Below are 26548 nucleotides of genomic sequence, written 5' to 3'. Positions count from 1 at the left end.
ATTGAGCATCTTTTCATGTCTGTTGGCCATCTGGATGTCTTCTTTGGAAAAAGGTCTATTCATGTCTTCTGCCTATTTCTTAACTGGATTATTTGTTTTTTTGGGGGGGGGTGTTGAGTTTAATAAGTTCTTTATAGATTTTGCATACTAACCCTTTATTAGATAAGTCATTTAAATATCTTCTCCCATTCTGTAGGCTGACTTAGTTTTGTTGATTGTTTCCTTTGCTGTGCAGAAGCTTTTTATCTTGGTGAAGTCCTAATAGTTCATTTTTGCTCTTGTTTTCTTTGCCTCTGGAGATGTATCTGGTAAGAAGTTGCTATGGCTGGGGTTTATGGGTGGCTCAGTTGGTCAGGCATCTGACTCTTGATTTCAGCTCAGGTCATGATCTCAGGGTCATGAGATTGAGACCCACATTGGACTCTGTGCTCAGTGTGGAGTCTGCTTGAGGTTCTCCCTCTCCCTTTAAATAAATAAATAAATAAAATAAAATCTTAAAAAAAAAAATTGCTATGGTTGGGGTCAAAGAGGTTGCTGCCCTCGTTCACTTCTAGGATTTTGATGTTTTTTTCCATTCTCACAGTTAGGTCTTTCATACACTTTGAATTTATTTTTGCGTGTAGTGTAAGAAAGTGATCCAGTTTCATTCTTCTGAATGTTGTTGGCCAGTTTTCCCAGCACCATTTGTTGAAGAAACTTATCTTTTTTTCCACTGGATATGCTTTCCTGCTTTGTCAAAGGTTTATTGACCATATAGTTGTGGGTCCATTGCTGGGTTTTCTGTTCTGTTCCATTGATCTATTTTTGTGTCTATTTGTGTCTATTTTGTGTCTATTGTGATCTATTATATGTGTGTATTTTTGTGCCCATACCAAACTGTCTTCATGATTACAGCTTTGTAATATAGCTTAAAGTCCAGAATTTTGATGCCTCCGACTTTCTTTTTCTTTTTCAAGATTGCTTTAGCTATTTGGGGTCTTGTGTGGCTCCATAAAAATTTGAGGATTGTTTGTTCATTGAAAAATGCTAGTGGATGGGGTGCCTTCGTGACTCAGTTAAATATCTTCCTTTAGCTCAGGTTGTGATCCTGGAGTACCAGGATTGAGCCCCACATCAGGCTTCCTGCTCAGTGGGGAGTCTGCTTCTCTCTCTGACCCTTCTCCATCTCATGCTTGGTTGCTCTCTCAAATAAATAAATAAAATCTTAAAAAAAAAGAAGAAAAATGTTGGTGGTATTTTGATATGGGTTGCATTAAAGGAGTAGACCGCTTCAGGCAGTATAGACATTTTAACATTATCTGTTCTTCCAGTCCATGAGCATGGGGTTTTTTTTCCATTTCTTTGTATCCTCTTCATTTTCTTTCATGAGCATTCTGTAGTTTTCAATGTATAGATCTTCTACCTCTTTGATTAGGTTTCGTCCTGGTTATCTTACGGTTTTTGGTGCAGTTGTAAATGGAGTCAATTCCTTGATTTTTTTTTTCTTTTTCAGTATCGGTGTATAGAAATGCAACAGATTTCTGTACATTATTTTATATCTTGCAACTTTGCAGAATTTGTGTATTCTAACAATTTTTGGTGAAGTCTATTGGGCTTACTACTTGGGTTTATGAAGAGTCAGGATTGGGTCACTGGGAAAAAGAGTACTGTTAAAGGAGATGTTATTTTGAAAGATTAAGCATTTTTGAAAGAACAGTGAATAGAGGAGTGGTGTTTATACTAGAGGCAAACCAGATGGAAACAGCTACATAAATACGATGTTTTGCCTTTCTACTAGTAGCCAGTGTACTTTATTTGCTCAGAAACCTCCAGTTAGCTTTTTATTAGACTTAAGATAAAATCTTGCCTCTAGGCTCCTGGATGGCAGCACTACAACTTTAGTACTACTTCAAGTATGTGTTAGCTGTATAGACCTGTGTGCTCTATGGTGTTCTAACATACAAAACACTTGCTCTTTCTTAATATATCTGGAAGGTTTGTTCCCTCATTTTTTTCTCATCTCCTCTTAAACCTCATATGCTCAGAGAAGGTTTACCTGACTACCGAGAATATCAGCTCTTCTGTGGCTTTATTTTTCTTCATAGCACTAGTCATTATCTCTTTTCTCTGTTGAATATAAGCCTTATGAGGAAGGGTCTTCTATTTTGTTCACTGTTGTACCATTAATATCTAGAATAGTGCATAGCACATAGAAGGCACAGTAAATTTGTGGAATGAGTGAATCATTGAATAGTGCATATAAATATCTTATTAGAATTTGTTTATTTTTGTCTTTCAGGTTGGGAAGGTCCCCCTCCACCTAGAGGCTGTGAAGTTTTTGTAGGAAAAATACCTCGTGATATGTATGAAGATGAGTTAGTTCCTGTATTTGAAAGAGCTGGGAAGATATATGAATTTCGACTTATGATGGAATTTAGTGGTGAAAATCGAGGGTATGCTTTTGTGATGTACACTACAAAAGAAGAGGCCCAATTAGCCATCAGAATTCTTAATAATTATGAAATTCGACCAGGAAAGTTTATTGGTGTGTGTGTAAGCTTGGATAATTGCAGATTATTTATTGGAGCTATTCCTAAGGAAAAGAAGAAAGAAGAAATTTTGGATGAAATGAAGAAAGTTACAGAAGGAGTTGTAGATGTCATTGTTTATCCAAGTGCCACAGATAAGACCAAAAATCGTGGTTTTGCATTTGTTGAATATGAATCTCACAGAGCTGCTGCCATGGCTAGGAGAAAACTAATCCCAGGTAAACTTGCCTTTTAAAGTTTATTTTTTCATATTAACCTAATTGTAAATATAGAAAAATGACAGCACCTTATAGATTGATATTTTGATAATATGTAATGCCCTTAAAGAGATAAAGAGATTTTTTGAGTAAGGAAGTAAAATAAATGGTTCTAAAAAGACAAGAAGTTGTCCCTATAAAATCAGTCATTATCTGTAATAATATATGAATTTACTGAAAATATACACATGTACACTTTTATTGTGGTGTTAATTGTTGTTTGGTAAAAATCCAAAGGACGGTACCTAATTCTTTTGTTAAAGGTCTTTTAAAAATTTTTTTAAGATCTAACCCATTTCAGAGACAAAGACAGCATGTGCAGGGGGAGAGGGATGGGGAAGGGCAGAGGGAGAAAGAGAAACAGGCTTCCCACCAATATAGGGCTCCATCCCAGAACCCTGGAATCATGACTTGAGCCAAAGGCAGATGCTTAACTGACTGAGCCACCCAGGTGCCCCAATAAAGGTCTATTTTTTAAATGTATTTGTACTGTTGACTCTTGAATTCCACTGTAAGTTCTGGCTGGGTTTGCCTTAGTAAAAACTTTCATGGAAGGTATCATGTGAGAAACTATGTTTAACCAAATATACTGATATTGGAGTTCCTGTTTCTTTCGAGAAAGTTTTATTTAATAGTTTTTGACTTTTAGTTGTTTTAATTGTCTTCAGGTTAATTTATTTTTTTACAGGTACATTCCAACTATGGGGCCATACCATACAGGTAGATTGGGCTGACCCAGAGAAGGAGGTTGATGAGGAAACCATGCAGAGAGTTAAAGTTCTCTATGTAAGAAATTTAATGATCTCAACTACAGAGGAAACTATTAAAGCAGAGTTCAACAAATTCAAACCTGGTGCAGTTGAACGAGTAAAGAAACTTAGAGATTATGCTTTTGTTCACTTTTTCAACCGAGAAGATGCAGTGGCTGCTATGTCAGTTATGAATGGAAAATGCATTGATGGAGCAAGTATTGAGGTAACACTGGCAAAACCAGTAAATAAAGAAAACACTTGGAGACAGCATCTTAATGGTCAGATTAGCCCTAATTCTGAAAATCTGATTGTGTTTGCTAACAAGGAAGAAAGCCACCCAAAAACTCTAGGCAAACCACCAACTCTTCCAGCTCGTCTCAATGGTCAACATAGCCCAAGCCCCCCTGAAATTGAAAGATGCACTTATCCATTTTTTCCTGGAACAAAGCTTACTCCAATTAGTATGTATTCTTTAAAATCCAATCATTTCAATTCTGCAGTAATGCATTTGGATTATTACTGCAACAAAAATAATTGGGCACCACCAGAATATTATTTATATTCAACAACAAGTCAAGATGGGAAGGTACTCTTGGTATATAAAATTGTTATTCCTGCTATTGCAAATGGATCCCAGAGTTACTTTATGCCAGACAAACTCTGTACTACGTTAGAAGATGCAAAGGAACTGGCAGCCCAGTTTACATTACTTCATTTGGGTAAGTTTAAAAATACTTTACATAATTATTGTAGAATATGAAACTAGGAAATACTATTATTAAAAATTATTTTGAATTGATAGTATTTAATATAGATTTAATATAGATTTTACCTCAGTTTTATGAATTCATGGTAAATTATGTTGAGACTTTTCTCTTGTATAATCTTCCTATATTTAGCTTTTAGCTTTTTAAACATTACTTAGGGGAAAATTTGGTTTTGATTTACAGAGATCTTATTTCATTAATTTATTGTTTTTGTAATGACTAATCTTCATTTGATAATTTCTATATAATTTACACGATGTTACTTAAACCAGCTTGTAAGAGTGTCCCTGCATCTTTGGTGACGTCTACATAGTAATCATTTTGGGGGGCAGTAGCAGAGAGTTGGTAAAATCAGAGGTATTTCAGATGGATTATGTGTAGACACAGCCTTATGCTCACCAATCTGGAAATTTGTCATTATTACTCATGAAAGACGAAAAGCATCACCAAGAGGTGTTTATGACCATTCTCTTCTTAATTTCATGCTTTTAAAAGATTAAGTTTACTTAATACCTTTGAGGGATAGTTAAAAAGGCTTTGGTAACAAAACATTTTGCATTGTGAAGGAAGAGATGCAATATCACTCTGGTATTTTCTTCTGTTTTTTTTTTATTGTTAACACCCCCCCCAACACCACTTTTTCTCAGTTTTTTGACAGAGTTATAGATTGTGTGATTATTTTGTGCCTCAAATAATATTTATTAGAAGAATAGTGGTTTCTTGAAGATAACAGTAATCAGTCCCCAAGAGGGATTATAATTGTTTCTTGATTATAATTGTCAAACTCTTAACTTAAAATTGATTTGTTATATGGTTGCAGAACCATACTACTGAAGCTTATTTCAGTTTAAAATTGATACTCAAGTTTATTAAAGAGAAGGCAGTCTAAAAGGAAAACCATTGGGAAGGGGGGAGGGAATTTTATATAGATGAATTTTATATAGTGCTTATTCATGCTTAACCACCATAGTATGCATGTTTTTAGGAGAATCTGATCATCAGAATTTCAGGGCTGAAGGTAGGGTTTCCTTCAAAAGAAACTTTTTGGTCATGTCCTCAATTATTGGAAACATTAGGGGATTTTATAGCCATTGAAATTAATCAATTCTTAAGTATGATTTTCATTAATGCAAAAAATAGAAGCCTTCCATTTTTTTTAATAAAGACAATTTAAGTTAAAGATTAAAATTACATGGACAGCAAATAATTCAAATTAGGGTTCTTAGAAAAAATGGATCAAATTATTTTTTTGGAGTGGAATATAGGTAATTAGTTGCTGAGCAAGATTTTCTCAGGATACTTATATCTGATCTAACATGGTAATGCTAAAACATACTTCTATCCCTACTCATTCCCTTACAAATTTAACTTAGCTTAAATTTCCAAGATTCTTAAAATAGTCTTAGTTCATAGTAGATTTTCCAGTTCGACATGGTTTGCCCATCTACTTATTCCATAAAGATCAGATGCTAATTGAACCAGAGGTTTTTCATCAGCTTTTAACTCCATTATTGAGATGGTTTTGACTTGAGTTCTAGGACCATAGTTAGTTATATTGACCTTATAGTTCCTAAAGAGAATCCCTGTTCAGGTATGGTTTTCCCAACTTGATTTGTTTTTTATGGATGAAGTTAGCTTCAATAAATGAAATACTTAGAGGACACAGTTTGCTTTAGTCCTCTATTTCAGATTTTATCAGCCTTATATAAAAGCTACTTAAAATTAAAAAATAGACAATTTCTATTTTATATATTTTCTCAGTTTCTAATTACCATCAGAGAGAAGACCCAAGATCTAAATATAAGCCAAAAATTTTAATTAAACACTAGGACTTGTTTGGATGCACTACACAAGGCTTTTGAGGCCTTATCTACAAAGTGACGTAAAAATCCTTATTGCAGTTGACCAGATATGTGAGTGAAGGTTGAGGCAGCTGAGAAGAAGGGATAGAATTTAGGGAAGTGTAAGAAACCGAAATCAGGGGTCTGGAAATCTTTGATCAGAAAACAAGTGCCTGACCTTTGGAGGTTATTAAAGTAGGGCAGGAATTATAGACAGCCAGGAGGTTACATGTTGCTAAATGGGAGGTTAAGGTATATATATAGACTGAATATTGTTGTGGCAGTATTCTGGTTTGCTTTTTACTTCTGTTAATATTGGACTCTGTTAATATTGGGCTTTATTTTTTTTTTTTTAAAGATTTTATTTATTTATTTGACAGAGAGAGATCACAAGTAGGCAGAGAGGCAGGCAGAGAGAGAGGAAGGGAAGCAGGCTCCCTGCTGAGCAGAGAGCCCGATGTGGGACTTGATCCCAGGACCCCGAGATCATGATCTCAGCCGAAGGCAGCAGCTTAACCCACTGAGCCACCCAGGCACCCTAATATTGGGCTTTAAAGAGTTGATGCCTTTTTAGGTACAGATCTAAAGTTTGCAAGGTTTTATTGGGTGTTTAAGGGTTGAGATCAGTTGGTAGTAGTGTATTCTTAGAGGGTAAAGGGTGGTATGTTCTTCCTATCCTACTAAATATATACATGTTTCAAGCATTGGATTTTTCTGAGTCCTTGAGAGGTTGTTATTGGTTCCTAGAGTCTCCCAAATAGAGTTCATTAAATATTAAATCATCTTTTGGCTCTGTTTTCTTAAAGAATTTGAATGTACCTCTCCAGATGGTACAGATGAATTTGACTTCTATTTTAAAATGTTTTCTTTGGGTGTGGTAATTTTTTTTTCTTTTTTTAAGTTTGTTTTCATACCCTTCTGTTAACCCTTTCAGTTTGATGTTATTCTGAGCATTATTACCTAGTCTTACCTTGATGGTCTTTGATTATTATATGTGATATAGTCATTTACCTTTTTATTTCAGAGTCCTTTAAGAATGTACTTTTAATACCCACATTGTTTTGGTGTTATCATGCCCATTTTTCAGGTTTGAAAAATAAAACAAAAAATTAGACTTTAGTTAAATGATTATCATTGGTGTTATGAGGAAAATAGTTTTCTTAAAGGGATAATAGGTACCTAAATGAGTAGTACTAGAGGTCTGAGAGTTTACTTCTAGTGACCATTTAATGCTTTTAGTGGAACCCTAAAAGTTCTTGGTGGGTAGTTCTTTAAAGTCAATTAAAAAAAAATTGGGGTTATTTGGTCCCATTTAAAGTAAATTCTATTTTAAGCAAAATACTCCTAATAGAAGAAGCTAAAAGCTGGGATTTAATGCCAAAATTGAACCCTCTTTTTTTTTTTTTTAAACTTTGAAGTTGGAGACTATCTTCCTCTTCATAATGTCAGAGAATGATCTCCCTAACCTCACTGGAAACTGATTACACAACCAATGGGATGAGAAATTGTCACCTGTTTATATTTAGGAACCTGTAATATGTGAGATACTCAGTGGATTTAATACATAGACTACATACCTGTGGGCTCAGAAATAGTTTTCTATGCTAAGTATTTGATGTATGGAGATATCATGGGTCATTGAGTATCATATCTCTTTTTTTAAGATTTTATTTATTTATTTGACAGGTAGAGATCACAAATAGGCAGAGAGGCAGGCAAAGAGAGAGAGGAGGAGGCAGGTACCCTGCTGAGCAGAGAACTGTTGCAGGGCTCAGGTCCCAGGACCCTGGGATCATGACCTGAGCTGAAGGCAGAGGTTTTTAACCCACTGAGCCACCCAGGCGCCCTGAGTATCATATCTTTTTAAATAAGCATTTTCTAGTTAATAATTTTGTATCTGCTTAATAATGGATCCAGACTATGAGTGTGATAGTCTTTGCCTCTATTTTGAATATTGGCCTTCCATATTTGCCACTGCTTTCCCCTGGAGGATTCTTAACCATGTTAGGAGTAGGATAAGAAAAATCAAGGAAATAAAGGGAGGTCCTGGAAAGTTACAGTTTTGAAGAAAGTCCTGGAGAATACTTACTGGAAGGAGGGAGTAGCCTCAAGTGTGTCATGGCAGTTCACCTTGTTATATAATTTATTAGTAACCAATTGAAGGCAAGGCATTTTTTTTCTTATTTCTATGTTTGTATAATACTGACACAAGTGGCAAGTTTTTACTTTCAGACAGCAATAAAGAACCTCTGTCACAAATCAGCTTGTGCCATTGATGTAATTTCATCATCTTTTGGCTGTGACTAATGAAGTTTATTAAAGAACAACTTTTCTTGAATGCTTCTCATGTACTAAGTGTACTTTTGTAGCAGTCAGGAGTTAAATATAAATAAAACTTTGTTTTTGGTCTTAGGGAGTCATGATCTACTAAAGAAGGCAGAGAGGAACTGCAGAAGTTTTGAGAGTACAAAGGAAGGGTGTGCCCACCTGATTTGAGTTGTAAATCTTGAGAGAGTTTATGGGTAGAGGGGCACAACATGAGCAAATACCTGCTAGAAAAACAGTATGGTTCGGGGTGGCTAATGGCAAACAGTTGTGTCTGGTATTTGCTTTGGTGATTTCAGTCAGATTTTAAGGATTAGAAATTGAAAAGTTGTGGACGTTAGTTAATTGAAATTTCATCAGTCTTGATTTTTATAAAACTTTGCAAGGTTTTTTTAAAAAAATTTTTTTATTAGTATGACTGTGTTGACTTAAGTTGCTTTTCTTTTGAGCAAGTAATTTTTTTCTGGATGAATCCATCCTAAGTTGTGTGGACTATTTTATGTGTCATCTTACGGTCATCTTTTTAATATCTCCTATATTTTCTATTTTCAGTATTCATTTTGTGGCTGACTTGCATATTATTTCTCATATTTGACTTTGTAATGACATACTCTTTAGAATTTTTAATATTTTATGGTCATAGAGTGGTAAAATATTTAGATATATATTCTAAGCATGATAGCTGTTATCTTTGCTAAACCTTTAATGTCATTAAAATTAGGTTTTGATTTTTGCTACCACTTATAATTTGGTTGAAAGTTATAAAATAGAAGACACAGTACAATGAAAGTAAAACTTCTGAGAAGTTTTAGTCTGAAAAATAATAGGTGCTTTTTTTCTTATGAGCTATCATTATTTCCAGATTGATGGGCAGAAATGCAAAAATAAAATTTTAATTAAAAAAATTTGCTAACAAATTGCTTTGAAACAGAGAAACGTTTTTTTTGATTTAGGAAATAATTTTGGGAGACAAGCTCAATATATGTAATGTTTGTATTATATTTAAATGAAATTTATTATAAATAAAAGAAAAAGAATGCCTTTAGAAAGTTATTTTTTCCAGTTTTAATTACAGTCCTAACTTTGATGATACTATTTCAAATTGATAATCTTAAAGAAAAATAATCTAAATTTGCTTTAAAATTCATCTAGTTAAAAAGAAGGAGGGATAACATCAACATTTGTACATTAATTTGTTTTTGTATGACCAAATGGTGAGATGAAAATTCCATTAACTCAACTATGTGTCTTTGACCCTCTAGAGGGCCCAGTGCTCATGAAAATGTATTTTTGTTCTTCTTGAAACATACTATTTTCTCCTGCAATATCATCATCTGGTATTACTCATAATTCTTATCTTATTAATACTTTTATATTAATGAACCATAATTATCATGGAGTTAATAATGTAAGAGAAGCAGCTTATTTAACACAAAGTATTGAGTAAAAATTTAAGAATCTATAGCCTCAATCACCAACAAACCGAGACCTTTCATGGCAAATGAATCATTCACTCTTTGTGTACCTCAGTGCCTTTACCTCTAAAATGTCAGGGTTTTTACTTGATGAGCTTTAAGGATTCCTTTATCCCCCCAATTTATGGTTTTGTTTAAAGTATAGTAAAAAATCCTATGAAGGACCAGAAATAATAACTTGAATTTTTACACACACACACACACACACACACACACACACACGCATATATATTTGAATTTAAATAGTTTAAAACCAAGGGCTGCTTTTCTAGGAATTAACTATCAGTTTAATATCCCTTTCTTTATATAATTGAAAGCTTTCATCTCTCTTCTTCACAGCAGAAAAATGGGTTAAAAAAAAAAAGTAACGAGTCACCTATTTTATTTGCATTATGACAAGTAATTTCTTTTTGGTTATTTCTGTCCCTGAATTTTTTCAGTTAAATATAATCAAAACTGAGATTTTATAAAACAACCCAATTACTTAAAAGTTTGGAAATTTGCCTTCTTTTGTAACAGAGAATCTAGGAAAATAATGATGTGTATTAAAACATATCATGTGACCAGCATTTCCATAGTTATGTTATTAACTGACTAATGTGATCTGTGATTTCATTTGTTTTATATATTTATTTAATCATATTTGATCACTTTTTCTTTTGTTTCTTTGGTAATACCTTCCTGAAATACTTGCTCTAATATACATTTTAACAGTAGCTACTGCTTTATTTTTAAATTTAATATCTGATTTTGTCATTTAATATTTAAAAAATAATGGTTTGTAAATTTTCCTCCCTTGTATCAAATGCCACAATGAATTTTGCATGTATATTCCATTCTTAGATGTCAGCAGCAGTTTATAATTTTGCCACATGATGTCCCCTAAATCTATTTTTTGGCATGGCTTTGAAAGGAATTTCAGTGTTATATTGAGATTTCTCTTCTTTCTGGCTTATTTTTGGGGGGAGGTAGACTCAGCAAAATCAGTGTGAAAAGCTGCATTAGTCTTCTGCCTGCTATGCCCTTATTTCTGTTTCCTATTGAATGGTAGACAATAGTTACTTATGCTTTGGCAATATAATCTAGTGATAGGACTAGTGAATGGAGACAGAATGTTTTTAAAAAATGGTTTTACTATGATGATTTTATTCAAGTAATCATCTGTGCTTTTAACTACTTTAAAATTATTCAGTGCCAATTGTTTCCAGGTCTTTTGGTTAGATTAAATAAAGTATCTACTTTTATTAGTTAATTTCAGATATATCATCTACTCTAGAGCAATTAATTCTCTGTTCTAGAGTAATACATACTCTATGTAAGACATGGTAGGCACTACCTCCAAAAATGATGCTCTTACTTCTGGGGATTCTAAATAGAAGTTTTAAATCATGAGAATATTAATAAGTGCTCAGAGTTCTTTGTTCCTTAAATTTGTAGTATTTACCTAAAGATATACTAGTTATGTGTGAGCCATTATTTATCTCATAGTAAATGACATTTGGACTACAAAAATGACCTGTTTGTGGGTTTTTATATACATAATGTAGTTCAAATTTTAAGAAAGTGATTTGTTTATATACGTTCGTGCATTGTTTTGATTCAGTAAATATCATCTGTATACCACACTGATAATTCTGCTATAATTGTATCTGTAACTTTAGGTTAAAAGGTATATAGAAATGCAGTCATTAGAAAACAATCTTTTGTAATTGTATTGCCTTATAATTTGGTGAGTGTACTCAGAAATGTCTCTTTATTTTGTGTTTAAACAACATAGCTTGTTTTTTTATAAGCAGATTAACTCAAGGGATTTACATTTGAGAAACTTAAATAGATTAAAAAAATGTAAACTAGGATATACAATTCCAGCTTCCTTATACACTATGTTGACCTTCACTTTTCTCTTGTACCTTTTGATTTTCTTTCATTATGTTTTCTAAAAAGGATATTATTACTAGAAATACTTTATTTTTTCAACTATTTTTTTATAATTCTGTTTTGTATGTGGATTTTTGTAAGACTGCAGGGCAAGCCCATTAATATTTTTTCTTGTTGCCTTTGTTTCAGCAATACACGTTCTAGTCTGCTTGTTTATTGGCCAGGTTATGGGATAAACAAATCAGTTTGCAGCTTATGTGCCATATATGTATAAGGCTTTTTTTTTTTTCCTTATCACTGCTGTGTTAATTTTTGGTTCAAGAATGACCAAATCAGTGTTTATAAATCTATGAAGATTAAAGATTATTTTGGGCACAGAATGTATAAGATTCCAAATGAGCCATTATGAATCTTTGGAAAAAATGTTTAAAGTTATATTCTGCACTATAAATTTAATACTTTTTACCAAAAGTAAAAAAAAAATCCAAGCAAGGACATGTTTATTAATTTAAATGATTCTTACCTGTGTGTATTATGTCTTCATGTTTCCTTGAGATTTCACAAATTAAGTTTCCTTAAGTGATCAAGAATCCCTTAGGGATTCCTCAGTCTGAAATTTAGTTTTATCAAGTATGGAAATAGTGATGATACTAGAGCATTGGAAAGCTATTCCTTTTCTCTTAAGAAGTAGAGGGGAAAAGGAGATACTAAGCAAAAATAGGATTATTTGTCCCATGAAAGCACTCTCCTAGCTTCTGAGGGGGATTTACACACATGATGAAATACTCGTAATTGTTTTTCCTTTTTCATTTCTTAAATTTTTTTTCCTATGGTTTACTTAGCAGTAGACTTAAGATTCTTTAACTTCTTTTATTACAGTGCATCTAGGATATGTGTGATTTTTCTGTTCTTTTTGTAGTCATCTACTTTGATTTAGGTACCAGTGTTTATTAAAAACTTCACTTCTCTTGGTTTTTAAAAACTTCTGTACTTTATTTTTATTTATTTATTTAATCTTATTTATTGTAGTTCATATGCAAACAAGGAGTTGCTACATTAGTGTATATGACTTGGGGAGGGAGATAGACAGACTTTTTCATCAGTCCTCTAAGGCTTCAGAAAGTAGATTGGTGGATGTCAGGCACTCTTCCATTTGAATTGGTAACTAAGGGAATGATTCCATTGCCTTAATAAATGAATTTTCAGGTAATTTCTGTTTTCATTTCCTTCAGTTTGATGTGCTGTATTGAGAATTTTTCTATGACAAAAATTATGTAATCAACTCCCAAATATTTATACTTAGATATGAGATATGAATAAACCAAAATTAAATAATCCATGTATAATTGGCTTATTTATTTAATTATATTTGTTTATCCCAGGATTTGTTTACATGTATGGTTCATCAATTCAGGAAATTTACACACATTCTAAAGCCCTGTTATAAAACCCAACTTAGGAAAATTTGGAAACTTCTCTGCTCAGTTTTCTAGTGGGGAGGATGGCATTATCTCATATTGGTGGAGTGCATGGACTTAAGTAGAATATTCATCTTCCCTCTATTTTTTTCTCTTTTTTTTCCTGGTAATGGATGGGGTTGTTCACTTTGATCCTTAATTAATTATCTATGAAAACTGTGAAGTGGATTAAAGACTTTCTTGTTGAAGAGAGACCACACACGAGCTGGGCGGAGGGCAGATAGGAGAGCATCTCAAGTGGACTCTCTGCTGAGCAGGGAGTCTGACCTGGGGCTTGATTCCATGACCCTGAGATCCTGAGATCCTGAGAATCTGAGATCTTGACCAGAGGCGAAATCAAGAGTCAGACGCTAAGCTGACTGAACCACCCAGGCACCCCACGATTCAAATTTTAAATTGAAAGAATTGAAGCAATGGGGAATTATGAATAGGAAAATAAAGCCAAGCAAAACCAAACAATTTATTGTTTAGGGTTATATGAATATGTGGCAAAATCATTGAGAAATGCAAAGGAATGAATAACACTCAAAAATTAGGATCACGATTACTTTAAGGGTCAGAAAGAGAAAGGATGCGAGAGACTTCTAAGTTATTGATAATTTTCTGTTTCTAAGCCTGGGGGGGTGAGTACATGTTTTTATTCTATAAATAATGTAACTGTATATTTATATTTTATATATTCTTTTTACATAACATACTTTTACAGTTAGGTAAATAAGCTGGCAAAGAATGAAAGTTTCCCAACCAGCTAAGCATTGAGCTTGAATTATTTTATCAAAATTAGAATGAGTCAGTTGTATTCTAGAGATTCTCAAATTCATGTAATTCAGGGATATAGGAAAGTTGTGTTGTTTCCAGACCAAATATTTTTATTCTTCTCACACTGTATGTGAAATGTTTTGTTTTCTTTTGGGACCTGTGGTTTAATTAATCCTTGATAACCAGGGAGGACTTGGAAAATCTAATGCAAAGTAGGACAGTGAACAATTGAAGAATTGGGGCTTTTTAGTTTATATATTCTGCATTTACAGGGGAAATATGATTGCTGTCTTCAAGTGTTGGAAGAGCTGGCACATGGTAAAAAGACTGTAATATGAAGTTCAGGGGTTAGAATTAAGTCTAATAGAGGAAAGTTTCAGGGGGGCAGATTATGATTTAATATAACCCAGAACCAAGTAAGTGTTTAAAGTACTAAAAGCTCTGTTTCACCCAGTTAAAAAAGAAAAAAAAATCTTTGTTTTAAATCTCTTTATTAAACAAACGTATGGGGAAAGGAAAGATTCTTTACTAGACTATTAGAACTCTGAATTATTTTCCTTAACATCACTTAGAGCCTTGTTTTGAATCCCTCTGAAAAATGTGCTTTTCAAAACTTCAGTGTAAGCAGGTTTGGCTTTGGCATTCTTATTCTCATATGAACAACCTTTTTGTTTATTACTATTCACTCTTTTAGGCTTTCTGTTCTCCTTTTTGGTTTATTAATGGACAGCTGGCTGACTGTTAATCCTTGTTAATACATGCGTTGATTCAATAAATACTTACTGAACACTGTACTTTGTCTATAAAGTTCTGAGAATCTGTAGTGAATCAGACCCAGTTGTTGCCTTCATAGGGTTTACCTTCTATGAAGAAGGTGCTAAGTTACAGTTCTGATAAACACTGAAGAGGTGCAGCGTATATGAGGATACATAACTGGATGACCTGACCTAACCTGAGGTGAGAGTGTTAGGGTTGTACATTGCACTTGGAAAGAATTTCAGCAAAATGAAATTCAGCACTTTATATTTAGTATAACATTTAGGCTCCATAGACTAAAAGAGCATGGCATTTGGAGCCAGATTTCCTGAATTCAAATCCCAGCTTCATCACTTATTTGGAAAAATTATTTTTACCTCTTTGTTCTTTAGTTTCCTCGTCTATAAAAATGGGAATATTAACGGTATTTATCCCATAGGGTAATTGTTTGTAATAAATGAGTTAAAATGTTAAAAAGCACACAGTAATGCCATTTGTGTATTTAAGAGTGTCATACAAATATTGAAAAATAAGATTCAGAAAACAAATCTAAGATAAAAGTTTCCAGTCATTTATAATTATAAATATTAGTAAAGTTAAGATACTTTCAATATTTATATAGGTACTATGCTAAATGCCTTGACATATAATACATTATTCTGAAACTTCCTTAGGTAAATATTACTTTAATGCCTATATGGGCTTTTTTTTGGTAACAAATGAAGAAACTGAGGCTCTAGGAAATTAAATAGTTTGCCCAGGATCCCCCAGTTAGCTAAGAGGCTGTATGCTCTTAGCTGCTGTTCTTTGTAACGTCACGTGATTGAAATGATAACTGACCTGAGTCTACTGTTAAATATTTGATAACAGACTTCAACTTGCGGGATATTATTGGCCAGTTATTCTTCTAAAAATTAAAATGGAAGGAGCTGGGTCTTTGTTCCATGCTTTTACATCCTTTTCAGAGATAGTTTTATTTTTACCAGTCCTACAAGCTCATGTATCAGACTACTTCAGTGTAGTGTGGACTTAGGACATCTATCTCAGACCTAAATGAATCATTTGATTCTAAATTACAGAGATAGGTGAACATATTTTGTTTACAAGGTAAATTTGGGATTTAAAAATTTAAGATGGACACTGACAACCAGTACTGTATGTGTCAAGGTGGCAGATGATGTTTTCTTTTCCTCTATCAGATGCTAGACAGAATCTCAAACAGGTAGAGTTTGTTTATTTCATGGTCCCTTGTTTGGTACTTTCATTTTGCTCTCTGATTATACTCAAAACATCTCAAACACATAATTCAGCCATATGATTTTTCAGTCTGATTATATCTGTTTTTTCATTGTTATTTTCTTGTTCAGGAACCAAGACTGGCTTGCTATTTTGGTGTGATAAAGTTCTCTGAACTCCACATTCTCTTGTTCAGAATGCTCTCCTGGTTTTCCCTATCTTACCTAACCATAGACAAATACCTCTTAGTTTTGATCATCTGAAATTGTCATGCTTATGGGCACTTCCAGGCTTTTCCAAGTGGTGTTCCCTCTGCTTGGAATATTCTTCTACTTGCTGTCATTTACTTAACCTCTTATATCAAGCTTTTCTTAGACATAATAACTGCTGAGGATGACTTGTTCTTTATATTACTCAACAGTTTAGTAATTTTTATATTACTCTTTATTTTTTATTGTAAAATTTTTGACCCCTCAGGATTGTAAAGCCTAGGGACTTCATACTTTTAAAAAAATTGTTATTATTTACTGCATTTCTATAATCTAGTATTGTCTCCTCCTTTAATACTTAGCATGTAGTGCTTTTCAAATAATTGAAAATGATCTTCACACTCTAAGATTAAAGCTAAAGATTCTTATGAAAGATAAAGACTGTACTTTGAGCAGGAACTGGAAAAGGATTGGAAAAGAAATATCTTAGATATGGAGTTGGCACAGATACAGAACAATTACATTATGAATGGTGGTTAACAGGACGTTATATAATTTTATTTCAATAAAGTAGAAATGATTAGTGTATAGTTTTTAAAATGCTGATGAAATGAGTATTTAAAAATAGTGAAATCCTTAAAATATAGACTTGGGTCATGGATAATTTTATATTAAAGATTATAAATTATATATGTGTGTATATATATATAAATGAAATTTGGATAGTGGAAGAATAGGAGATTTTGGTTGTAGTAGTATAGAATATATTGGATCATATGTACAATTTTATAATTTTGACCATTTACTGACCAAATATTTTGTAATTTTATTTAAAAATAATTTAATATTATTTAATTTTTTAATATTTATTGACCATTATAGCTTCTTAAGTTCATAACATAAGCCATAGTTACATATAGTGCCATCTATAACATTTGTTAAGACATCACAAATGGAAAATAATTGGCAATAGCTTATTTGCTGTATGTTCTTTCTAAACTTATTATACTGGCTTGCATTTCTTCATTCTTCTAAACAGGTGTAGAATAAGAAGATGGAGTTCTTTCAGTTTAGTTTTCTAAAGACAGGAAAAACCCTGAAAATTCAGGTTGCTAATACAGAATTTTATTTTGGAATATACTGGAATCCTGTGCATTCAGTTATTTTCTGTTTTGAAAAGAAGAAAGAGCAGTATGCCATACCTGAAAGTCTGAAACACAGTTCTTCATTTTTTATACTAATTATTTAAAAATTTGTATGGAATTCTTCTTCAAACTGAAAACCAGTGAAATCTTCAAAAATACACAGTATGCTTGTACAGTTAGTTTTAAGTGATTTTTAAAACATTTCATCACATGTTTATAGAACATGATAGGTCTTAGTGGATATAATGAAAATAAATACCTTAATTAGTAGGAATTTTACCTAGTTTATCTTTTTTTGGCTTTTACTTCAGCATAACAGAAGACTAAAAATAACGTATCTAATGATTTCAGTTTTATAGAAAACGAGATCCTGTTTCTGATATTTGAAATTTGATGTATCCTATTATTATTCTTGACTTTTTGACATGCCTTTTCTTTTCCCTTGTGTCTGGATTATTGAATATTCCCTTACTGAATAATCATTATGTTATAATGATCATTATGATCATTATGTATACCTGAAACTAAAAAAAAAATTCTTTTGAAATAGTTTTACTGAATAAATTTATTAACAGTCAATACTTTTTAAAAGGAATAACGAATAACAAAACTAACAAATGACAAAGCACCAGTAGTAACCTTGTGTTTGACATTTACTTGAGATTCTGCTGATGGTTTTTACTTTTCCTTTGAGGATTATCATCATCTCTTCTGTACATTAACAGAAATATAATTGTCTTAGACTGATAATTTGAATCCCAGCATTTTCCCTCTTTAACTTTACTAAAGATTAACAAATAATTAATTATAAAACTCCAGGCAGTGTGTGAAGGCCTTATGGAGGGACAACTGGTTCCGTATTTAATAGTAGTTTCAATTAGATTCTTTACTGAAAATCACCATTATAGTTTCTGAATTGCTCTGAATCATTTTTTACTTTATTTTGCTAACGGTATTATGAATATAGTTTTATTTTTTAATCATAATGATGGGTTTCTCATATATGGATATCACTACAGTAGCTGTTGTAATTCCCTTTTTTTTTAACTTAGTAAGTTATTACATTACATACAGACAGAAAACTCCACAAATCATAACTATAAACTTTGTGAATTACTACAGAGGACAGTATCTGTTTAGCTACCAGTGAAAACAAAATATGAACACCTCAGAAAGTTCCTTTGTTTGTACCCCGACGCACATATTATCTTCTCTCTTCCCAAACCATCCTTCTGACTTCTGTGTTTTGGTTTTTATACAGCATTTTATATACTTTTGTCTGGCTTTTTTAACATTATGTTTATGAATAAATATTGGTCCATGTTGTTGCATGTGGCAGTACGGTTCATTCACTCTCATTGATAGTAATATTCCATCAGAATGTTAGAATTTATTTGCTGTTTCTGTTGTTGATAGAAATTTGAGGTGCTTTCAGTTTGTGCTGTTCGAATAATGATGCTGTGAAGATTCTTGCATGCATTCCTGTTGAATACATGGGAGTAAAAGTGGGTCATATTTTTAAAACTTGAGTAAATAATGCCAGTTTTTCAAAATGTTTATATAAATTTACACTTCATAAGCAGCATGTGGGTTTCGGTTATTCCAAATTCCTGCCAACACATGGGTATTATTAATCTTTGAAAATTTGGAACATTCTGGTTAGTATATATTGCTGTCTCCTTGAGATTTTAACTTTTATATCACTGTTTACTAATGATATCAAACATCTTTTAAAAGGATTATGGGGCATTAAGATTGATGAAATGTCTTGTTCTAAGTTTCTTGTCTCTTTATTGTAGTGGGTTGCTTTTTTTTTTTTAATTACTTAAGATACAAGCCCCTTGTTGGATATATATTTTCTACAAATACCTTTTTCTGTGTGGCTTATCTTTCTACTCTTATTCAAGGTACACTTCGAAAAGAAGTTCTTAATTTTGGTATGGTTTAATTTATCAGTTTTTTTAAAGTTAGTCTTGGTTGTGTCCTGCTTAAGAAATCTTTGCTTACCTCAAAGTCGTGAAATAATTCTCCTAGAAATTGGGAATTTTTTTTTCTTTTACTTTTAGTGAGGGTTTGAAGTACATGTTCATTTTATTTTACCTTCAGTATGTATAATCATTTACATAGCACTATTTATTGAAAAGACTACCCTTTTCTCATGACTCTGAAGTGCCACCTTCAGCATAGATCAAATATGTATGTGTATGTACACACATGCATACCTATGTGCACATACCTGCCTTATTCTGGGTTCATTATTTCATTGATCTAATTTGATTTACCACATTTTCTTAATTATATAACTTTGAAAAGTCTTAATTTGATAGAGAACATCTTTACATTTTTTTTCTTGATTATCTTGGCTCTTCTCAGCCCTTATGTTTCCATATGAATTTTACAATAACATTGTTAATTTATACCAAAAAGAAGTCCTACTGGGACTTTGATTAAAATTGAATTGTATATGCAGATCGATTTGCAAAGGAATGACATTTTATATTATTGGAACTTCTGATCCATGTATATTATAGATCTCTCCATTTATTTAGGCTTTCTTTAATTTTTCCAAATATTCAGTAGTCTGCTATATAAATTTCTCCTACATCTTTTATTAGATTTATTTGTAGGTATTTAATGTTGCTCAGTGCTAATGTAAAAGGTGCCTTTTAATTTTGATTTCTGATTGCTTATATAAGTACAATTTATTTTTTATGTTTTGAATAAAATGATCTGATTCTAACAGTTTGATTCTCCATTATTTTAAATTTTCTACCTACACAGTCATGTCAGCTGCAAATAATGAGCTTTTTCCTTCTTTTCTATCCTTATACTTTTCTTTTTTCTCTTGCCTTGTTGCACTGGCTAGAACCGCTTGTCCGGCATTGAATACAAATGATGATAGAAGGCATCCTTTTAAACTTTCACTATTTCTCCATTAAGGTATGATGTTTGTCATAGCTTTTATTATAGAAGCACTTTGTCAAAGTAAGGGCATTTTCTTCTATTCCTAGTTTGCTAAGAGTTTTTATCAAGAATGACTTGGGTGATGAATTTTATCAAATGCTTTTTTGTATATAGTTAGATAATTATATCATTTTTGTTTTTTATTCTTTTAATGTGGTGATTTGCATTGGTGTTTCAGTGTGACATCAGTCCTGTATTTCTGTAATAGATACAATTTGGTCATCATGCATTATCTTTTTTGTGTATTGCTAAATTTGGTTTTCCTTTTTTTTTTAATTTAATTTAATTTTTCTAATGTTCCAAGATTCATTGTTTATGGACCACACCCATTGCTCCTTGCAATATGTGCCCTCCTTAATACCTACCATCAGGCTCACCTATCCTCCCACCTCCCTCCCCTCCAAAACCCTCAGTTTGTTTCTCAGAGTCCATCTCTCATGGTTCATCTCCCCCTCCTGAGTTCCCCCAACTTACTTCTCCTCTCCATCTTCCAGTGCTCTTTGTGTTACTCCTTATGCTCCACAAATAACCATATGATAATTGACTCTTTCTGCTTGACTTATTTCATTCAGCATAATCTCTTCCAGACCCATCCATGTTGATACAAAAGTTGGGTATTCTCCTTTCTGATGAAAGCATAATATTCCATTGTATATATGAAACATATCTTCTTTATCCATTCGTCTGTTGAAGGGCATCTTGGCTTTTTCCACAGTTCGGCAATTGTAGCCATTGCTGCTATGAACATTGGGGTACATATGGCCCATCTTTTCACTACATCTATATCTTTGGGGTAAATAGTAGTGCAATTGCAGGATCATAGGGTAGCTCTATTTTTAATTTCTTAAGGAATCTCCACACTATTTTCCAAAGTGGCTGCATCAACTTGCATTCCCACCAATAGTGTAAGAGGTTCCCCTTTCTCCACATCCTCTCTAACTCGTGTTGTTTACTGTCTTGTTAATTTTGGCCATTCTAACTGGTGTTAGGTTGGTATCTCAATGTGGGTTTGATTTTAATTTCCCTGATGGCTAATGATTTTCTTAGCCATTTTTTCTTTTACTTGTGTCTTTTAGCCATTTTTTCTTGTGTCTGTTAGCCATTTGTATATCTTCTTTGGAGAAGTGTCTGTTCATGTCTTCTGCCCATTTTTGGATATGATTATCTGTATTTTGGATGTTGAGTTTGAGGAGTTCTTTATAGGTCTTGAATGTCAGCCCTTTATCTGTAGTGTCATTTGTGAGTATCTTCTCCCATTCTGTGGGTTGCCTCTTTGTTTTGTTGACAGTTTCCTTTGCTGTGCAGAAGTTTTTTATCTTGATGAAGTCCCAAAAGTTCATTTTTTCTTTTGTTTCCTTTGCCTTTGGATACATGTCTTGAAAGAAGTTGCTTTCTAGTTACTGCCTATGTTCTCTTCTAGGATTCTGATGGATTCCTGCCTCACATTGATGTCTTTTATTCATTTTGAGTTTATCTTTATGTATAGTGTAGGAGAATGATTGAGTTTCATTTTTCTATACATAGCTGTCCAATTTTCCCAGCACTGTTTATTGAAGAGACTTTTGATATTTTCTTTTGGATTTTTAGACCTCTGTTTATTAGTGAGATTGGCCCATGTCTTTCTTCCTAAAAGCAGGAAGTTTTTTCTCTTTGTTCTGTGGAAGAGTTTGTATATAATTGGTATGATATATTTTTTGAATATGTGAAATATCATCAAGGAAGCCATCCTAGTTTAGAGTTTTCAGCCTTTTTTTTTTTTTTTTTTACTGTAATATATACATATTCAGGCTACAAATTTCCCCTCCTAAGGTATGGTGATAACTGCGACACAGTTTGTTGTATTTTATTTTTATTTTTATTATGTATTGATTTATTTTTATTGTGTTAACTTCTGTAGTCAGCAGTCCTCGAGTTGTTGGGTTATAGATGGATAATTCTAGTCACTGCCTCTATTGTAATAATTGTCTTCTCCCTGTGTGTCTGTGTCTTCACAAGGCAATCTTCTGTTTTCTCTACTCCTGGAAGGATACCAATCATATTAGATTAAGGCTCTATCATACTCTGCTGTGACCTCAGCTTAACTAATTATATTTGCAATGGCTCTATTTCTGAATAAGGTCGCATTCAGAGGCATGACTAGTTGAACTTCAGCATATCTTTTTGAGGCATATAAGTCAGGGCAAGTTTGTTAATCATATTTAAATTTATGTTTCATGATTTTTTTTTTTTTTTGGTCTGCTCATTCTTTTATTGAGAGAGGGTTATAAAAACCATCCACTGTGATTATAGGTCTATTTTTATTCCTCCTTTGGTTCTTTCAGGTTTTGCATTTTATATTTTGAGGTTATATATTAGGTGTATAGAAATCCAGAATTTGTTATATTTCTCTGCTAAGTGTACCTTTTATCATTATACTGTCATTCTAGCTCTATCATGCTTTCCTGCCTTAAGCTGTACTGTACTTTTCTGATGTTAACTTAAACTTACTTATAAGCTGTCTTTTGGTTAGTTTGCATATTATATATTTTTCCATTGTGTAATTTCTACTTTTACTGTATCTTAGCCATAAGATGAGAGCAGTATATAGTTAGGTTCTGTTGTTGTTTTTGTTGATGTTTTTGTTGAAAGTCTGTTCTTTGAGTGTTTGGTTAACTTGCGTTTAATTTTCTTATTGATTTGCTTAGAATCTTTCATCTTGCCTTTTGCTTTCTATGCTTTGTTCTATTGCCCTATTCTCTTTTTCTTACCTTCTTTAGATAGATAATTACTTTGCCCTTTTCTCTTTTTTCAGCTGTATTAGCTGTAGAGTCTTTACTGTTCTTGTAGTGATTACCCTGTTGGTTCCAACTTGGATTCTTAACCTATTAAAGTCTAATATTAATGCTTTTATTACATTCCAGACAGTGCAAGAACCTTTATACACTTCAACTTATTTCTTCTTCCAATTTCTACAGTGTCATGGTATTACCATATGTTTTATCTTTTTTTTTTTTTTTTTTTTTAATAAGTAGTCTCCACACCCAGCATAGAGCCCAATGCGAGGCTCAAACTCATCACCCTGCGACTGAGACCTGAGCAGAGATCAAGAGTCAGAGGCACCCTGGTATTTCCAAATGTTTTAAACTTGTATACTTTAGCCCCCACATACCTAATTATAATAGTTCTTTCTAAATATATATTTGTATTCATTTACATTTACATTTTTAGCTTTTTCTTTATTCTTCGTTTCCTATTTTATATCTCCAAGTTTCCTCTATAGTTGTTCCTTTATATTCTGCCCAAAGAACATTCATTTGTATTTCCTTTACTTCAGTTTTGTTTACCTGAATATGTTTTTGATTCACCCACATTTTGAAAGGATATATATATGTGTACATATATATATACACATATATATACATATACATATATATAAATAAAATAACTGCTGATCTTATATATATGATCTTATATATAAGATCAGCAGTTATTTTCCTCTAGCCCTTTGAAGTTATAATTCCACTGTTTTCTGGTTTCCACTGTTTCTGTTGAGAAGTCAGCTGTAATTTACTTACTGTTCCTTTGAACAATCACCTCACCTCTGCGGGGAGTTTTAATATTTTCTCAATATCTGTGATTTCTGAAAGTGTCACTGTGATGTGCTTACATACTGTTTTCTTGGCTTTTATCTTAATTGAGACTTTTCACCATGTCTAAAATCTGTGGATCAATGTTATTCACTTGTTGCAGAAAGTTCTAAGTTACTTTGTTTTCAAATACTGGTTTGGTTGCATTTTTTTTCCTTCATTTTTATACGGTACTCCAGTTACACCTGTGTTAGACCTCTTTACTGTATCCCATTTATCTATTATGTTTTTTCTGTGTTTTGCACTTTTTTGTATGTTTTGTCTGTGTATTTGCCTCGGACCTTTTGTTTGGTTCATTAATTTTTTCAAAAATGTGTGTGTAACATGCTGATAAAACCATTTATTTGGATTTATTTCTCAGTTCTAGGATTTCATTTGACTTATGATTTACATTTTCCCTTCAAAATTTTTAGTCTTTTATTTCCTTGAGCATATTAGGCATAGTTATTTTAATATCCAGTTCTGAAAACTTTATCTAAATTCCCTGTAGATAAGTTACTGTTGAATGTTTTTCTGTTGGTTTTAGGTCACATTGTTTTATCTTTCTGTGACTGACTATTTTTGATTGAATGTCATATATTGTCTATGAAAAGTATAGGGATAGTTTGAAAGCTAGCATGCGCTTATGTTTATTTAGAGAAGATTTATATTGCTTCAGAAAGATGACCAAGGTACTGGCAATCCCAGATTGCCTTATTAATCCAGGCATGGATCAGGAAAAGTTGAAGTTGAGTTTACTGTCTCTTAAAGTTGGTCTTCTCTTAAAAAGTTCAGTTTTATTCAGGCTCCCAGCTATCACTAGCTCCACAGCTCTAATTTTGTCCTTTTATCCTCAGAAATTTGTTTGTCTCTTGTTATCTTCCATTGGCTATCAGATCCCTCTTCAGAGATGACCAGTCCTTCTAGGGGAAAACACATCTCCAAAAGGTGTGCAAACTATGTTGGGTTTCCTTCTTATCCAAGATCACGGCCCCATAATTCTTCACTGTCTTCCTTGGTCCTTCTCAGTGCTTTTTGATAAATCCTTTTGCTTTTTAATAATTACCTGCATTTTTTAAACTCTTACTAGAAGGGTTGATGGTAGTTACCTAAGTTCATCATGTAAATAAAATATTTTGACTTTTTTTCTACTGAGTTATAATCTTTAAGATGGCTATTTAAAAATCTGTAGTTCTATGTGGATCATCAAACATTTTCATTTGTTCATATTTTTTTTTTTGCACAATATCTTAGCATATGGTTGGATGTACATCCTGACCAGAATGCTTTAACGGATATAAAGAGATAATCACTAAAATGTATGGATATCCAAAGTTGTACTATATATGGTTATATTATGTTTCAAGTATATAAAGTTTAGCTGTTAATAAGAAAAACTTTTTTTAAGCTTAGTATTATTTTGGCCATCTATCTCTTTTTATGACAGAAAAGATACTGACATTTTTCAAATTCCTTTAAGATTCTTTGGGCTATCTTCTTATTAGAAATTGGGCAATCTTATTTGTTTTTAAAGTCCTTTATTTTATTAGTACTTTTTGGAAAAACCAACTAATAAAGACTTAATTTATATAGAGAAACTTTTTTGGATTATGTATTAACTCATACTTTTCATTTATATATTTATATATCAGAATACTGTTTTCTTTTTTCATCTTTGCAGAGATTCAGAAATGATAATTATTTGTCCCTTGTTTGTTTGTTCTTTAAGTTTATTTTCCTATTTACTGATTGAGTTTTTAACTAAAGTTATCAAGGATTCCATGCACTTCCAAGATTAGGGATAACATCAATCTAAAGACTCAATTCTTTTCTGTCTTCACTGATTACAGACAGGGAACACAATCTCTTCAGCCTGGACCTATGTAGAAGAATTTGGAGAAAATAAACAGGTAAGAAAAAGTCTTTTAGGAATATTAAGTGATATATTTAGTTTTCAGAAAGCCAGTTATAAATTATTCTTATGGTTATAAGAAGAGAATTTAAAATTGTCTAAAGAAGCTTGTGAAATATTTGGTTATAATAGCTTTATTAATTATAGATTTGTTAAGAAAAGTTTTAAAAAGTTAACTGGTTTCCATATTTCAGGTTCTTCTCAAAGCTTATAACATACCTACCTAGTGTATGTTTTGAACCACTACATGTGGTAAACAGTATTTTAATGTAGATGTTGTTGGAGTGAGTGTATTATATGTAGATTTTCAGCATTTCTCAAGTTTATCTGAAAGATTTTTATCTATTTTTTTAAACTAATAAAACAACAGTTATTGTTGATGCAATTTAGAATAAAATTTATTTACTAGGATTCACGCTTTAGTTTTTCCAACATGGTGCTGAAAGGATAGGTTTTAGTAGGATATTAAAGGTAGTTTATAGTTTAAATAAAGATTACTTTCATTCAGCTTCCTTTTCACATGTTGAGGCAAAAAGAATGTTGTGGTTCCCTGGGTAGAATCCATGTACTAGTTCTGTGTTCTTAAGTAAATTAACTTTCATCTTTCTGTGCCTCAATTTCCTTGTTGAAGAGGAAAATAATAGTATTTGTTTTGCAAGGC

At 32.3% G+C, this 26548-nt stretch overlaps 1 protein-coding gene across 12 annotated transcripts in view; it reads left to right on the top strand.

Moving 5' to 3' along the window:
* Positions 1 to 26548, top strand: part of RBM46 (RNA binding motif protein 46) — a 51744-nt gene that overhangs the window by 16788 nt on the left and 8408 nt on the right. For 8 of the 12 annotated variants that reach the window (XM_032332720.1, XM_032332722.1, XM_032332717.1 and 5 more), the window contains 2 exons: positions 2279 to 2746; positions 3474 to 4256. In XM_032332720.1, the coding sequence (XP_032188611.1) occupies positions 2279 to 2746; positions 3474 to 4256 (1251 nt within the window). Of the gene's footprint in view, positions 1 to 2278; positions 2747 to 3473; positions 4257 to 24832; positions 24924 to 25825; positions 25886 to 26548 lie in introns of all 12 variants that reach the window. The other 4 variants (XM_032332727.1, XM_032332726.1, XM_032332729.1 and 1 more) reach the window with 2 other exon arrangements.

This window comes from Mustela erminea, chromosome 2 (assembly GCF_009829155.1).
Source record: "Mustela erminea isolate mMusErm1 chromosome 2, mMusErm1.Pri, whole genome shotgun sequence".
Lineage (NCBI taxonomy): Eukaryota > Metazoa > Chordata > Mammalia > Carnivora > Mustelidae > Mustela > Mustela erminea.
The sequence above is the reverse complement of the archived record's forward strand: the minus strand, read 5'-3'. Positions and strand labels throughout refer to the sequence as shown.